The sequence below is a fragment of the Urocitellus parryii genome, chromosome 16 (genome assembly GCF_045843805.1).
Source record: "Urocitellus parryii isolate mUroPar1 chromosome 16, mUroPar1.hap1, whole genome shotgun sequence".
NCBI classification, from domain to species: Eukaryota; Metazoa; Chordata; class Mammalia; order Rodentia; family Sciuridae; genus Urocitellus; species Urocitellus parryii.
In genome coordinates, this window is record NC_135546.1 from 17873561 (window position 1) to 17889699 (window position 16139).

At 44.0% G+C, this 16139-nt stretch overlaps 1 protein-coding gene across 1 annotated transcript; it reads left to right on the forward strand.

Moving 5' to 3' along the window:
- Positions 1–5651: 5651 nt before the first annotated feature.
- LOC113201399 (vomeronasal type-1 receptor 90-like) lies at positions 5652–6599 on the forward strand. Its single transcript, XM_026415105.2, has one exon. It carries the CDS (start codon positions 5652–5654, stop codon positions 6597–6599), a length of 948 nt encoding a protein of 315 aa, XP_026270890.2.
- Positions 6600–16139: the final 9540 nt, after the last annotated feature.

Below are 16139 nucleotides of genomic sequence, written 5' to 3' on the forward strand. Positions count from 1 at the left end.
GAGAATTCAAAGATGTTAATCAGATATGACTTGTATTTTCAGTCATCTTGGATTATTTTTGGCCTTTAATTTGAATTAGTTTGTCCTTCCCTCCCTTTGCTTGTTTTTCACTTACATTTTTGTTTCTTATTCATGAAATATTTTGAGTATGTTTTGTAATGCAGTCTTTCTAGTCTTGGGAATTTTTTAAACTTATGTTTGTCATGAAAGGTTTCTATTTCAGCATCAATTCTGAGATTTTATTTTGCTGGGCATTGTGTCCTTGGCTAGCATCCACTTTTTTCAGAGCTCAGCATATATTATTCCAAGACATACTAGTTTTCAGGGTCTTGGTTGAGAAAATGGCTGAGATCCAGACTTATTTCCCTCTAAATGTGACTCGTCATTTTTCTCTGAAAGCCTTTAAAATCCTATCCTTATTTTGTATGGTAGGCACTTTCATAATAATGTGCCTTGGTGTGAGTCTGTTTTAATTTTGCATATTTGAGGTCCTGTAAACCTCCTGTATTTGATTTCGCACTTAATTCGTTAAGTTTGGGAAATTTCGATACTATTTCATTAAAAAAAAAATTGTACATTTCTTTGGTTTAAATCTCTGCCTTCATTTAACCTGATAAATCTTGAATTTGGTCTTTTCATGTTATCTCATATTTCTTGGAAATTCTACTCACATATCTTGTCACATCTTCCCTGCATGGTCAGCTTTATTTTGAAAATTATATATTTTGTCTTCATGGCCAGAATGGATATTTTAATATCTTAAAGCTGATTTTGGAAACCCTAAGAGACATAATACCCCAAAACACATGGTCACTGTGAGAGTGGACCAGGGTCGACAGCCTCACATTTTAGGGAGATCACCCTCAGAGCCACTGGGAATGCATGGGAGGTGTCAGTAACCACTCACCCCAGAGGAGAGACATTCCAATATGTGGAATAGGATGGAGCTATTTGAACATGGGTTTTAAAAAATGAGAATATGGGTATAGTCCCATGACTGGGAGCTTTGAGACCCTCACATGAGTGTGTCCAGGGACTTGAGAAAAGTTTTGAGTTCGACTCTCCCCCAGTTTCTATTATCCAGCTGAGACCAAAGCAAAAGTAAGAGACATGTTCCCCTGGGGAAGCCACAGTTCTGCGTCCCCAAGTGGCATCTTGTCACCTTCTTCAGATGCTAAAATTAAAGGCCTACAGAGAGGTGAGTGAAAGACGTGCTTTCCTTAAAACGGTGCAGGATCCGCTCAGGTCTCCTGACTCCCCATGCCACCTGCCCAGGTAAGTGCCTTTCTATTCCTAAGTCGCAGCCCCAGTGTGTGAGTGGGCTTCTGTGATTGTGCTGAAGAATTCAAAGAGTCAAATTGTATGTTAGGTTCTTTGGTAGCTCTGAATTATGTCCCCAGCTCTACCCACACTCAACATCTCTGAGGACTGTTTTCTCTAGACTTTTGCAGAGGGAAATTCTCTTCTTACTACAGTTAGCCCTTTACTTTGGAGACTCATGAATATTGTTAATTTTTAATAAGAAATGCTCATCTCAAGTCATTCATTTCAGGTTCTCAGCTATTTCTCAAACACAGAGAGTTTAATGCACGGCTCTATCAGATCTCAAAGTTCATGTTACTAAGTTGTCTTGCTATCTTCTGCTTCAGCCTTACTAGTTCATAGTAATATTCACCAAGGAGGAGAATTTTATTTTACAGGCCTGATTTTCATTCTCTTGTCTCCATAAAACAATTCAAAGTATTTTTTTTCAGCGTTTAGTTTTACTACCTGAGATAATGATAGAGAAAGTGATACACACTGAAGTACTTTTGAGTTAATTAGAATGAAATGATGTTCTCTGTTCGGATCATGGACTTATGCAGAGAGTTGAGACTCACATTCCTACAAAACATCAAACAGCATTGTCTTAGGCTGATGTATTTGGTCTCAGTTTTGACCTCACAAAAGTCAACCCATCATGCTCTAGGAAACATCAAAAAAATATTTTTGAACTGATTTATGGAGACAAGAGAATGAAAATCAATCCTGTCAAATAAAATTCTCCTCCTTGGTGAATATTACTATGAACTAGTAAGGTTGGAGCAGAAGATAGCAAGACAACCCAGAAATGTGAACTTTGAGATCTGATGGAGCCGTACATTAAACTCTCTGCCATCTGAGAAATAGATGAGAACCTGAAGTGATTTACTTGAGATAATCTTTCCTTATTTAAAAAACTAACAATATTCATGAGTCACCAGAATAAAGGGCTAAATCCAGTGCCAGGGGTTCAAGCTGGGGCAGGGTCAGGGGCTGCAGTTGTTCACTATTAAAACCAAGTGGCAAGAGTAGCGACTGCCCCTTGCTGGCTTCCAAAGGTCCCACGGTGTCCCCTCTACAGGACATCAGGGAGGACAGGGATGTTAGTGGGGAAGTCATGGTGAACTTGATCTGATCGAAACAAAAACCAAATATGCCCTTTCTGTAGCTAATGCGCATCCCTAAATGAAAATGTGTGTCCCAGTGGTGACAGGACACGAGTGACTGTGTTCACCTTGCACCCGAGAAAACAGATACGTCCCCCTCCTGCAGCCTGTGTCTCTCCACACACAGCTGTGGCAGCCCCAGCTGCTGGGGGCTCTGCCGAGAGCCACCTCCTCATCCACTGCTGTCCTTGACGAGGGCCGGGCTGCTCCGACTTTGTTATTGATCACTAGTGTCTGGCCCAATTGTTCAGATAGATCAATAGATGAGAGAGAGAGAGAGAGAGAGAGAGAGAGAGACAGACAGAGAGAGAGACAGACAGACAGACAGAGAGACAGACATCAGGGTTGTCCATGACTTGGACAGTGGCCTGATGCAAAATGTTTAAGTGACGTCTTCCCTGGTCCAGGCAGGAGAGGAGGCACCACTGTGCTACCTCTCACTCTCTCAAAGGGACCTCACTCCATCAGCTCTAAGGGACCCAGGGAGGATTTCTTAAAGAAACAAACCTCCCTTCACACTTTTTTCTCCACTTAGGTTTCATCCTCCAATCTGCCCACTTAAGTTTTTCTTGTTCCTCCCCATAGTGAGCTCTTCAGATGAGACCTGCTTCTCGACTTCTTTTCCACATTATCTTTCTCTGGTGTAGGTCATTGTGTTCAGACCCTCCAGTCTGAGGACGGCTTGGTTCCTCCCGGGTTCCACTCATGACCTGGGGCTCAGCCCACCAGGGCAGCCAGGAGCTGCTCAGCCCCTCTCTCCCCAGAGCTCTGTCTGAGGAGGGCATCCTGGGCCATCCTGATGAGGGACAGGCCCTGGTCTGCTCCCCGATTTCCTGGGCTGAGTGGTCCTGGCAGATGTGAGTGGGGTGAGACACAGCCGGGAGGGGACAGGCTCAGAGGAATTTTTTAACTTGCTTTTATGAAATGTCCACAGGTTTCAGGGTGTTTTCTAATAAAACTGATGAATTAGCATGGAAGTTGCAACATTGCATTCTTTCTAAGACATCTACCTGTGAAAAATGTAGGGCCCCGTGGCTCTCACTGATACACACGTGTGTGACCTGCACCGTGTGCAGACGGCCAACTGCTTCTCTGCCTGCTGTTTCCTGGGGCTGCAGGGAGCTAATGCCAGTGACCGGGACCCGTGACAGCATCTGACTCTGCCACGGACTTTCAACAGCATTGAGGGGACAGGAGATAAGGTTTCCAGCTCTAACTTGGAAGTTTCTCCTATAGAAAAAAGTCTTCCACTGACTTTCAGGTAACGCTCCTCTGAAAACACAGTTCCCTTCCCTCCTCCATCTGTCCCTCCCTCCCATGATGGGGCAGACAGGGCTGCGTCCCCTGGGCCATGCTGAAACCCAGTCCTGAGCCCTCCGTCCACAGAGGACTCCCATACGCTATTCCTCCTGGTTTTCTGATGCTGTACATTTTATTTTCTTAAACCAAATTAGAGAAATTTTGTATTTCATAACATGATAGAAGGGAATCCTAGTTATTTCATTTTCTATGATTTTTAAAAGGCATCTTCAAATGTTATGTATCCAGTTTATGTTGTTTTAAGGGACTTTGGGGATCAAAATGTCAGGGTATATCTTATAACGTTCTTCAAAAACACAACCATAAATAGGCATTTCTATAATTAGCTACATATAACACAGAGAAAGCATGTAGCTCTGTGCCTACTAATAACCATCTGTGACTTTTAAAATGTGGAGACTCCCAGACCACTCTATTAGCATTTTTCTTTTGTTCTCTTGAGCTCACCAAGGGAGAACATCTTACTTTGCTGAAGATGTGAATAGAGAAATAGATAAATGCTTTTTGAAATCATTTAATCATTTGGAAGAGCTGTGATTTTCCTAATATGACTACTTAATTTTAATTTTAGACAATGGCACTTCCTCAAAGATTTCAAAGCAATTATTTAACTAGGCTTGAAAGACTTCAGTTGTCTGGACTCTTTGACATTTTTGCTCACCCTTAAACTGATTTTTATCCAAATATAATTTCCTAGGTAGCTGTGAAAATGACTTATACTCTTGCCCTATTCTTTTTCAGATGATAAAATGAGGCAAAATGTTACGAGTCTCAGTGTAAACATTAAAACTGAAAAAAAGCAAATACCTTTTCTCTCTAGGAAAATATGTCATAGGGATGTCATTGCCAAATTGTCTGGTATAATTTTTCCTCTCCCTTCTCTGGAGAAATATCATTCCTAACTAAGAGAAGATATGAAAACTTGCTCTCTATAGAAACTCCTCTTTCAGCATGAGATTGGATTCCCATCTTCTAATTAAAACACTGAAAATTATGACCGCCAAACGTACTGATATTGTGCAGGACGTAGTGGCACAAACCTGGAATCCCAGCATTTTGGGAGGCCGAGGCAGGAGGATAACTGATTCGAGGCCAGCCTCAGCCACACAGCAAAGCCCTAAGCAATTTAGTGAGACCCTGACTCAAAATAACCAAGTAAAAAGGACTGGAATATGGCTCAGTGGATAAGCACCCTTGGGTGCAATCCCCGGTACAAAAAGAAAGTATTTAAATTGTGATTACTTTTCACCCTTTTTCCATGTGCCACAGAATGGACAGACAAGAAATTTTAGAATAAGATCCCGCTCATCACTGATGGTTCTGCTCACTTAGATGTGGTTTTTCTGGTGTCATTAAATATATGTAAAATAATATAAGTGGTCAAGCAATCTTGGGTTCAGTCTCTGGTACCAAATCATATATCAATCAATAAATGCCAGAAGTCGGATTGCAAAGCCAACATTTTGATATTTTGATATCTGGTCTGTAAGCTGGTGACCAACAACCCAGAATAGAGGACACTGGAGGGACAGAGCCGGACGAGGCTGTGCCCTTGACACCCTGTCCTTGAGAGTTCTTTGTGCATTTACGTCCCTGCCATCTGCTGCACTGGAGTCAAATGCCACATACTCAGCTTTTGGTCAGCTCCCTGCACGTGCCCAGGCAGATCCACGGTGGCCCTGGCCATGATGCTGTGCCTGAGTGCTGAGAGGACCGGAGAGGGGGTGTCAAGGGGACCCAGATATTTTGAAGCGGGCATTCTTGGGGGTCGGGGTGTTGAGGCTGGTGATGGTGACGAGGAGGAGTTGACCTTCCTGTTATTCTAAGGCACTGACCATCTGCTTCTTCTCCCCAGAAAAAAACATGACCCAGAGCAGCACACTTTACATTTTTCTTGCTGTAAGAAAGGCCTTTTGTTTCCAAATTGTCATCGGGATCACAGCCAACGTCTTCCTGCTCCTCTTCCACATCCTCACATTCCTTGTCCAGCACAGGACCAGGCCCACGGATGTGGCCATCGCTCACCTGGCCCTGATTCACCTGCTGATGCTCATCATCAGGGCGCACCTGGACCTGGGCATTTTGGGGGTTCAGGACTTTTGGAACGACTTCACGTGTAAAGCTGTCATCTACCTGTACAGGCTGATGAGGAGCCTGTCGGTCAGCACCACCTGCCTGCTGAGTGTCCTGCAGGCCACCACCCTCAGCCCCAGGAGCTCCCATCTGGCCAAGTCCAAGCACACGTCCCCACAGTGCAGTGCGTGGACCTTGCTCACTCTCTGGGTGTTCAACGTGTTCTTCAATGTCCGCGTCTTGGTCTCCATGGGAGGCCCCTCCAATGACACAGCAGCTTTGCGGTTTGTCTCTGAGTCCTGCACTGTCGGTCCCACAGGTCACCACTTCAGGACCTTCTTCTCCCTGATGGGAATACTCCGGGACATCTTCCTCATGGGGCTCATGGCCCTGTCCAGTGGGTACATGGTGACCCTCCTGTGCAGGCATAAGAGGCAGTGCCAGCACCTCCACAGCACCAGCCTGTCCCCAAGAGCCTCCCCGGAACTGAGGGCCACCAGGACCATCCTGCTGCTCATGGGACTCTTTGTGCTCATGTACTTTGTGGACTGTGTGTTCTCCTCCTCTTCAGAACAGATGCACAGGGAGGATCCCACTCGCCTGGGCGTCCAGATGCTGGTGGGTAACGGCTATGCTACCCTCAGTGCCTTGATACTCATCTGTGCTGAAAAACGAATCATCAATTTCTTCCAGTCCACACTGGGGAAGGAGAGGAAATGTTTACCCAGTGCTAGATAACGCCTGCTTTTCTCACCTCCCACTTTACTTCTGAATTTCCACAAATGTGTTTGGGAGGCTGAGGCAGGAGGATTGCAAGTTGGAGGCCAGCCTCAGCAACTTAGCAAGGCCCAAAGCAACTCAGTGAGACCCTGTCTCTAAATAAAATAGAAAAAGGGCTGGGGCTGGGGCTCCCCTTGGTAAAGTGGCCCTGGGTTCAATCCCTGATATGAAAATTTTAAAAAAGACTAAATCCCTGATTTAGTATGCATGACCTTACTATGCATCACCAAAGCAGATATCATTCACTGTCCATGGTATACAAAGTGTGCTCACTCTTGGCTGGAAAAATTCATGTTGGAAGAACTATTTTACTTTTTCATAGCAAGACAAAAATATATGTATAAGTACAACTCTGTGTGCCTGAAGATAATTAGTGTTTTGAATCTTTCTTTCATTAGAGCAACAAATACCAACTAAGATCATCAATTCCCTCTATGTTAACTTCACAAGTTTTTGAAATCACAACTGTCCCTTTTTCCTCCACGTATTTCTTTTCATTCCCATTTTCATATATTAATTTTTTCAATATAATTTTATTTGCCTCTGAACAACAAGCCCATAGTGAGCGTAGGTAATCAGGAGTCAGAGTACAGGAGAGAGCTCAGGTGGAAAACAGATCTCATGTACATCCCAGTTCTTATTCTGTGGGCTTTGCAACCTCAAACTAGTGGCCTCCTTCAGCCTCATTGGAAGGCTTCAGAGATTAGCCTGGTGCCTGCAGGAGGATGATATGCAAATGTATGAAGCAAGCCACGGGGAAAAAATGGAATTATAGCTAAGTTCTGTGTGCACACACATTACGTGTATATATTAACTCTTAGTAGCCATAGTGAGGCTCTGAAGGTATTAGTATGACTGTCCCCTCTTTACAGTGAAGGAAACGAAGACCCAGATAAATGAAGTCAGTGAATTGCAGAGGAAATAGGTGGAGGAAGTCAGGATTTGATTGACAGTAGGCCGCAGTTCCTGGGCATCAGCCCTTAGCCAGTGGTATTTCTAACAGGTCTTGACTAAAACCCAATACCAGGCTGGATGTGAGCTGTGATCTACAGAGGAGGCATCAGGGCAGCTCATCATGGTCAAACCAGCCAACAAACCAAAAAATAAATCAAGTGCACCTGTGCAGGTGGTTAGGCACACCTGTAGATCTCAAGTTGACTCCGAACACACTTGTGACTCAGCAAGAGCTTTCTGTGTTATTTATGAGGCATTTCTAGGTAAAAACCCACCCTGTGTACCCTCCCAGTTTCACTTACTTTGGAAAGGACTGACCCCGATGTACACCTCAAGAAACAATAAAAGGATGATTGTCTCCTCTGTTAAATGCCCACGAACGGCTGTGTTTTGGTCATACTCTCCTGCCAGGTGGATAAGACCAAGATATCCATGATAACAAGGAGGAGGAGAGTCACAACTTAAATGAGAAAAGAAAAATCAACTGATACCAAAATGGACCTTTTCCCTCTCTCTGGTTAGAGCCAGCAGTGGGTTATCAGGGGTCAATATCAGGAGCCTGTGAGAAGCTCTTGGGTCCTTGAGCTTTTCCTTGACCAGATGTGCCACCTGCCAGGACAGGTCTTGCTGACCACAGGTGGTTTCCTATAGTAGCAGGAACAGGGCTGTTTCCTTCTCCAGAGACATTTCTTTTTGCACCATGTGCACTGGTTGGCTTCCTGTTTTCTAGGGTCCTTTTAGTCCCTGCGATTGGGCAGTCAGGTGACTCACTGGAGTGGTAGGGAACTTAAAGGATCCTGTTGTTCTCTGAATCTTGCCCCACCTGAGAGAGCAAGGAACAACATATTGCTTTTCTGTTCTTAACGTTGGTCTCCATGTTTTGGTTTCAAACCTCTAGCCGGGGAGATCCACCAGTCTTGAAGTAGGAGCACTGGTGTTAAGCTCCGTGTCTATAATGTTACAGTGACCCCTTCCTTTTAAGTGGGGTCCCTGTTCCTGCTGGAAGTCAGCTTTATACTCTGTCTGTCGGTTCTGTAGTGATGGCTTATTGTCTCACCCTTACTCAGGTTGGTTTATTAGTAGTAGTGCCTGCTCCAGACACCAACAGGTGACAGTTACAAAGTGGTACAGGGAAAATATAAAATGAAGTAAACATGAGCAAAACCATATCCAGTTTGTATAAGAACTTGAACCAAAAAGCCTATTTTTTATACCAAACTTTACTTAGTGACGTGTTATATCCCTGTTTATTTTGAGATCACAGTCAACTTTACAACAACAAAAAATCTCTATTGAACATTTATAAGTGTGCTTCATTCTGGCCTGTGTCGGAGCCATCCTAACATGGAGTAGGGTTAGCTGGGGCTCTTGACAGATTTTAAGAAAAGTGCTTTACTTCTGAAGTTGATCTTTTCCGTTTACTTAAATATCATTTTATAAAATTCTGACATTTCCTGAATCTATCTGAATATCAGTGAACTTAGTACAGTCTTACATCTGAAACTGAAACCAATCAGAAAGACTAAGATGGCTCTCAACATACACAAATCAGACTCTCCTTGTTATCTTCCAAAAATGCATTTAAATCCTCATCCTAGAATAAAGAGTTCCCACAAAATTTTATATATATATATATATATATATATATATATATATATATATATATACATGTTACTTATGTAACGTGAAATCACACATATAACATGTATCCATATGTATACACACATAAATATATATATTTATAACTTGGATTACCTTTATCCAGTTACAAAGTATTAAATGAATAATCACCAACCAAATTGATTGTCTCTGTCTAAATGGAAAGGAGACGACTGCTACAGACAATTTCATTTTGGAGAACTCCAACTTGGTACAAATGTTCTAAGCTCCACATTTTAAAAGGCTTGTACACTTGGGCACCATGAGTACATCTTATATACAGAGAAGCCAGTAATGATTCAGGTCACAGTTACACAGATGCCCTTATTAATTAAGTCTATTAACTAAGTTTAAATTCTCTCTCTTTGTGTGTGTGTCTAGAAATTTATTTTTTATATATTTTTAAAATAAATAATAAAACATGAGACATGCATATAGAGTCTCCCAGAAGGAGAGAATGCACGGAGAATGGCTACAAGAATATTCTAGAAAACAATGACTAAAAGCTTTGCAAATTAGGCAAAAGCTGAATGGATCCCAAATAAGACCCATCAATGAAATCCACAGCCAAGAACATCATTACTGAACTTCTGATAATAAAAGTAGAGAACATTTTTTTAAAATCTTGAAATCAGACAGAGAGAAATGAACACCCTGAAATTATAGCGGGTTTCTCCTCAGAAATCATGGAGGTGGAAGGAAACGTGCACAACAGTTTTCAACTTCTGAAAGAAAATAACTCCTTTTCACTATATACCTTTATTTTGTTTTACTTATCTTTGTGTGGTGCTGAGGATTGACCCAGTGCCTCCCATGTTCCAGGCAAGTGCTCTGCCCTGAGCCCCAGCCCCAGCCCAAGAACTCCTTTACTTAATTTTTTAGCTGTCAACAAGTCTTTTTTATTCATTCACTCATTCCTATGATAAAAGAAGGAACGTTGGAGTATCCAAAAATAAAAAGGAACAATGGAAGATTGATATTTTTATTTACTTAGATAAAACACACTATCTTCATGAGGTCTATGTATAATATTTTAGGATTTTTAAAAAACACTATTAACAATGATATTTAAAAGTAGACAAGGGTAAAAAGACCTAAACAGATGTTTAGGTCTCTTCGCTTCATTCACTTTAGTAAAATATGGATACTGGTAGACTGTGACGAGTCACCTATTTTATGATGTAACCCTCAGAGCTAACTCGGTGAAAATTATACAAACAGAAAAAATTTTAAAGTGTAAATGAATAGACTCTGAAAACATGGAAAAGCCTTGTCCAAGTTTTGTTTGTTTGTTTGTTTGTATGGTGCTGGGGATTGAACCCAGGGCACCCAATCACTGAGCTCCATCCCCAGCCCTATTTTTGTGTTTTATCTAGAGACAGGGTCTCCCTGAGTTGCTTAGCACCTGGCCTTTGCAGAGGCTGTGTTTGAACTCACAATCCTCCTGCCTCAGCCTCCCACTGGAAGTCAAGTAAAAATATGTAAAGGACACATGTCCATCTTTACAGGACAAACGTTTCACAATTAATGTATGTTGAAATTAAAAAGATGAAAGAATATTTTATATACTTTTTTCAGTTGCAGACAGACACAAGATCTTTATTTATTTGTTTATTTTTATGTGGTGCTGAAGATTGAACCCAGAGCATCACGCATCAGTCAAGGCAAGTGTTCTACCACTGAGCTACAACCCCAGCCCCGAAAAAATGTTTTTTAAGAAACTGAATTTAAAGTTTTCTATTAAAACATAGAGCCTGGCAAGGTGGCCCACACCTATAATCCCAGCAGCTAGGGAGGCTGAGGCAGGAGGATCACGAGTTCAAAGTCAGCCTCTGCCAAGGTGAGGCGCTAAGCAACTCAGGGTGACCCTGTCTCTACATAAAATACAAAAATAGGGCTGGGGGTGGGGCTCAGTGGTCAGGTGCCCCTGGGTTCAATCCCCAGCCCCAAACAAACAAACAAAACTTAGACAAGGCTGACACAATTCTCAGATGTATACCTATCCATTGTTTATTTAACCACCTATGAAGTCATTATTGAAAAGACTTTAGGGCTGGTGTTGTGGCGCAGTGATAGAGCATTTGCCTCGCAGGTGAGAGTCACTGGGTTCAATTCTTAGCAACACATATAAATAAATGAATAAATAAATAAGTCCATCAACAACTAAAAAAAACTGGAAAAAATAAAAATAAGAAAAGACTTTAAAAGTGGCACAGAAACTAATCCCTAAGTAATACAACCTTACTGACGCAAGAAATTATCTTGACATATAAAAGCAGATCAGTATTTTAAAGAGCCCTTGTTTCTAAACATAGAGAATTAGCATATTAAAGGTTAATCTTACTTTATTAAAAAAAAAAAAAACTTGAGTAACTTTTTTGCTGATTATAGGCAACTTAATCACTTACACAAACCTTTTGAGATTTACCGTCCACCAACCTCTTGCTACTTACGTAGACACTCTCCATCTGGTTCACGTACCTAGTTTTGTCCTCTCTTTCATCTTGGAATTGAGCGTGAGAAGATCACTTTACCATTCATAAATGGGATCTCTCTGCTCTCATTCTGCAGGTTGACTTTAATTCTTTTGGAGAAATATCAAGAATTGTAGAGCCGGTCACATGGCCGCTCCTTTCCTAGGCTCCTGAGGAACCTCCATGGTGATTTCCGTAATGGTCCTACGGATTTCAAATCCCATCAGCCGTGGGTGATTCATTCCCCCTGCACCCTTCCAGGTACTTGTTATCACTGAGAGTCTCGATCCCTCCTGACAGGAATGAGGTGAAATCTCAGTGAGGTTTTGACTTGCGTTTTCCTCACTGCTAAACTCTTGAGTATCTTTTCATGTATGGCTGACCATTTGAATTTCTTCTTTTTGAGAAACGTCCAATGAGTCCATTGGCCCCATTGATGGGTTGGATTTTTTCCTGGACCCTTGGATTCTGGATTTTGACCTTCTGTTGGAAGAGTAACTTGCAAAGGATTTTATTCCTTTCGGTGGATATCCTGTGCTGCCCAGAAGGTTTTGAATGAGAGCCATCATCCCGTTGATGAAGACGTGGTATTTCTTTTCTGGATGTCAGAAGTCGTCCTGGGGAAGTCATGGCCTGTACCGACACGATGGAGTGTTGGCCTTATGCTTTCAGAGTGTCTTGGTCTGATTCCTGGGTCTTTGATCCACTTGGAGTTGCCTTTTATGCAAAGTGACAGATGGGGACCAGTTGCCAGTGGAATCTAATTTTCTGTCCTTTTTCTCCAAGCTGTGGTTTGGGCACCTTGGTCCATCACTGAGGACTCTATTTGTCCCTGAGTCTTCTACTCCAGGACTCTGGTCCCTGTCGACTCCTACGCCAGTCACATGCTGTTTGGGTTGCTCTGTGGTGCAGTTTGAAACCCGTGTTTGGAGGCTGTCTGCGTTGCTCTTTCTGCTGAGAGCTGCTGGGTCTCTTTGGGGGTCTTTTATGTTTCCATACAAATTCTAGGATCGCTTTGTACTAGTCCTGTGAGCGAGGTCACTGGGTATAACTGTGGATTTTTAAATTGACTTTTCACTTTCGCTCACATCTTGAAGAACTCAGCTGGGAGTGTGCAGATCCTCCACACAAAACTCACACTACTTCAAGGGGTGGGCGACCCGGGAGGAGGGTGCCCTCACGCACTGCAGGGAGAGGACCCTCAGAGCCACTGGGAATGCACAGGAGGTGCCAGGGATGTCCCCCTCCACAGTAGGGACATCACGCACCATTTCCTCCTAAGACCAAATCAGGGACATGGTCCTGGGTCAGTGGGACCTGGCTGGTCAGTGTCATGGCTCCTCCAGGTATCAGATGTCTCCCGGGAAGGCAGAGAAAAGTCTGGGTCACTGATCTCCCCAGGTGACTGTCACCCAGCAGAGCACAAAGTGAAGCTGAGAGACAGGTGGAATGTGCCACCAGGGACTCCAGGGTCTACTGAGGGGTGTCCTCCTTCCAAGCCTCTCTCCATCTCTCTCCTCACCACCGCGTCATGGTCCCTGATCTGAACAGGGCCTTTGGATCACATCATGCGTCAGAGGATGGCCGTGATTTGGGGAACTGCACACCTGTGCAACATCTAGAGCGACTGAGTCCTTCATGCAGGTAATTAAAGATGTCCCAATGCCCTGGACTTTGCCTTCAGATTTAGCAAGTGAATGCTCAGATTTCTCTTGGATAATTTTTTAAATATTTTTTTGTAGTTCTGGACAGACAGAGGCCTTTACTTGATGTGGTGCTGAGCATGGAACCCAGGGCCTCCCACGTGCAAGGCGAGCGCTCTGCCACTGAGCCCCACCCGGCCCCCTCTTTGACATGGATTTCTCCACATATGCTTGATTTTTCCTGATCTGCCCCCCTAATCTGTCACTCCTCTTCCCCAAGTGGCCTCTCTAATTTTGAGCTGATTCAGAAATCCGTGTCACTTTCCCTGGGCTCCAGGTCCTTACGGACAGAATTTCGGGTCTCTTGAGAGTAGCTGGCTTGCCCTTGTGTGTCAATGCAGATATTTTTGCACGTGACCATTGTCCACCCAGGCCCTGGGTCAGCATTGGCACTGCCAAGACAGACCTTACTGGAGGAGCGTCCCCAGCTCATCCTGCTGAGGGGAGAGAGCCTCTGTCCTGTCTCCTGGTCTCCAGGACAGACTGGGTGGGCAGGTGTGTCAGGAGGCGGGGCTGGGAGAGGTCACAGGTAGAATGTGACTCTTGGCTTCTTTCTCTGAAGTGCTCATAGCCACAGAAATTCCTTTCAAAAAAGTAACATATGACAGACATAGCTGTATTCCATCCTTTATAAGACATAGAGCATAATATTTAAGAAAATGTAAATCATATACAGGTGTATCTGTGCACACACACACATTAGCACCAAGGCTTCAACCCAGGGGGGCTTAAACACGGAGCCACATCCCAGCCCGTCTTGGTATTTTCTTTAGAGACAGGGCCTTGCTGAGTTGCTGAGGCTGGCCTCCAACTTACCATCCTCCTGCCTCAGCCTCCTGAGCCACTGGGATGATACGCGTGCGTCACTGTGCCTGCCTTTTGGGTATATTTCAGTGATACAGTTGTGAGAGATCTAACAGGGGTCATGGGCTGGGGATGTGGCTCAGTGCTATCTGAGTTCTGACCCCAGCACACGTGCATGCACACACACACACACACACACACACACACACGAAAAAAAAAAAAGAGCAACAAAATGGAGACCCCTGGATGGCCACAAAGATCTCTCCTGACACTACAGGAAAGACACATGGTGACTGTCACTGCACTACATTGTGACCCTTTTTCTGATCTGTGCCCTGGGTTCAGGGATTAACTCCCTGAACAGCCCCCTCCGTCCAGGATGTATTCTGTAAGGACATCCTCACCAAGTTTTCTAGTGTAGTTATTATGCATTACCTTTTAAGTGTGGGGAGGTACCATTGCTTCCTGGAAGGAGAGGTGACAGTTTAGAGTCCCATGGAGACCCATCCTTCAGGGACTGTTTGGACTCTTGTCCTTTTATTAAGATGTTAAAATGGAACGACCCTGAATCTATGTAAAGTATGATTCTTTTTACCTTCCCTATTCCACGTGCTGAAATAGGGAGAAAAAATTGAGCTTTCTGCTTATATTTGGTAGACTCCGCTCTCTAGGGTAATTATCCTGGCATGATAATTAAGAATGGGTAATATGTGTAGCTACCTTGGAGCATTCAAAGACCTGAACACCCATCAGAGTTCTCTGTACAGAGATTGCCAGAGTACTCTCTTTGGGTAATATTTCATTCTCTGTGTATTAAGATGGGAGAAAGCTGAGCGATTATTACAAAGAAATGCATTGCCAGGCGTGGTGGCTCATGCCTGTCATCCCAGCAGATCGGGAGGCTGAGGCAGGAGGATCCCAAGTTGGAGGCCAGCCTCAGCCACTTAGTGAGGTCCTAAGCAACTCAGGGAGACCCTGTCTCTACATAAATATTAAAAGGGCTGGGGATGGGGCTCAGGGGTCGAGCACCCCTGGGTTCAATCCCTGGTACCCCCCAAAAAACAATCCACCGTAATCAAGTCAGCACTGATGCACCCTAACCTATGCAAGTCTGATCTGTGTAGACTCTGCTCAGGGGGCCTCCTTCCCACTGGTCTGCAATCCTCCTCATGCAAATCCACCAGAACTTGTAGAGCATGAACTACACCGTTGTGCAGATAACAATCCACCTTTCCTTGAGGCGATCGCTCTTGTTCCGCTGTCTGAAATGGGCATGGGGATCTTGGCCAACACCGACCTCCTCCTCTTCCATGTTTTCTCGTTCCTTCTCGGGCACAGGCCCCAGCCCACGGACCTGCCCATTGCTCTCCTGGCCCTGACCCACCTGCTGCTGCTGACTGTCATGGGCGTCATAGCTACCCACGTCTTTATGTCTCTCTGGAGATTCTGGGACGACATCACCTGTAAAGCCATCCTCCACCTGCACAGGCTGATGAGGGGCTTCTCCATGTGCACCTGCTGCAGTTATTCAGGCAGGAATACGTTCTGGTAAGATCAACTAATGCCACTGGCTGCAGAACAGTTCATCAGAGCATTATGTGTATGCACGTGTTATGTGTATGTATACACCATATAGAACACACGTGATGTGTACGTGTATAATCTATATGTAAATAGCAGATCACACTCACATACATAAATATGTACCCACACACATACATATACATGCTCTTTGGGGGAGGGATACTGAAGATTGAACTCAGAGGCACTCGACCACTGAGCCCCATCCGTAGCCCTATTCTATATTTTATTTACAGACAGGGTCTCAGTGAGTTCCTGAGGGCCTCAATAAGTTGCTGAAGCTGGCCTCCAACTTCCAATCCTCCTGCCTCAGCTTCCCAAGC

Coding starts and splice junctions, on each gene's coding strand:
- LOC113201399 (XM_026415105.2), top strand. CDS start 5,652: ATGACCCAGAGCAGCACACTTTACATTTTTCTTGCTGTAAGAAAGGCC.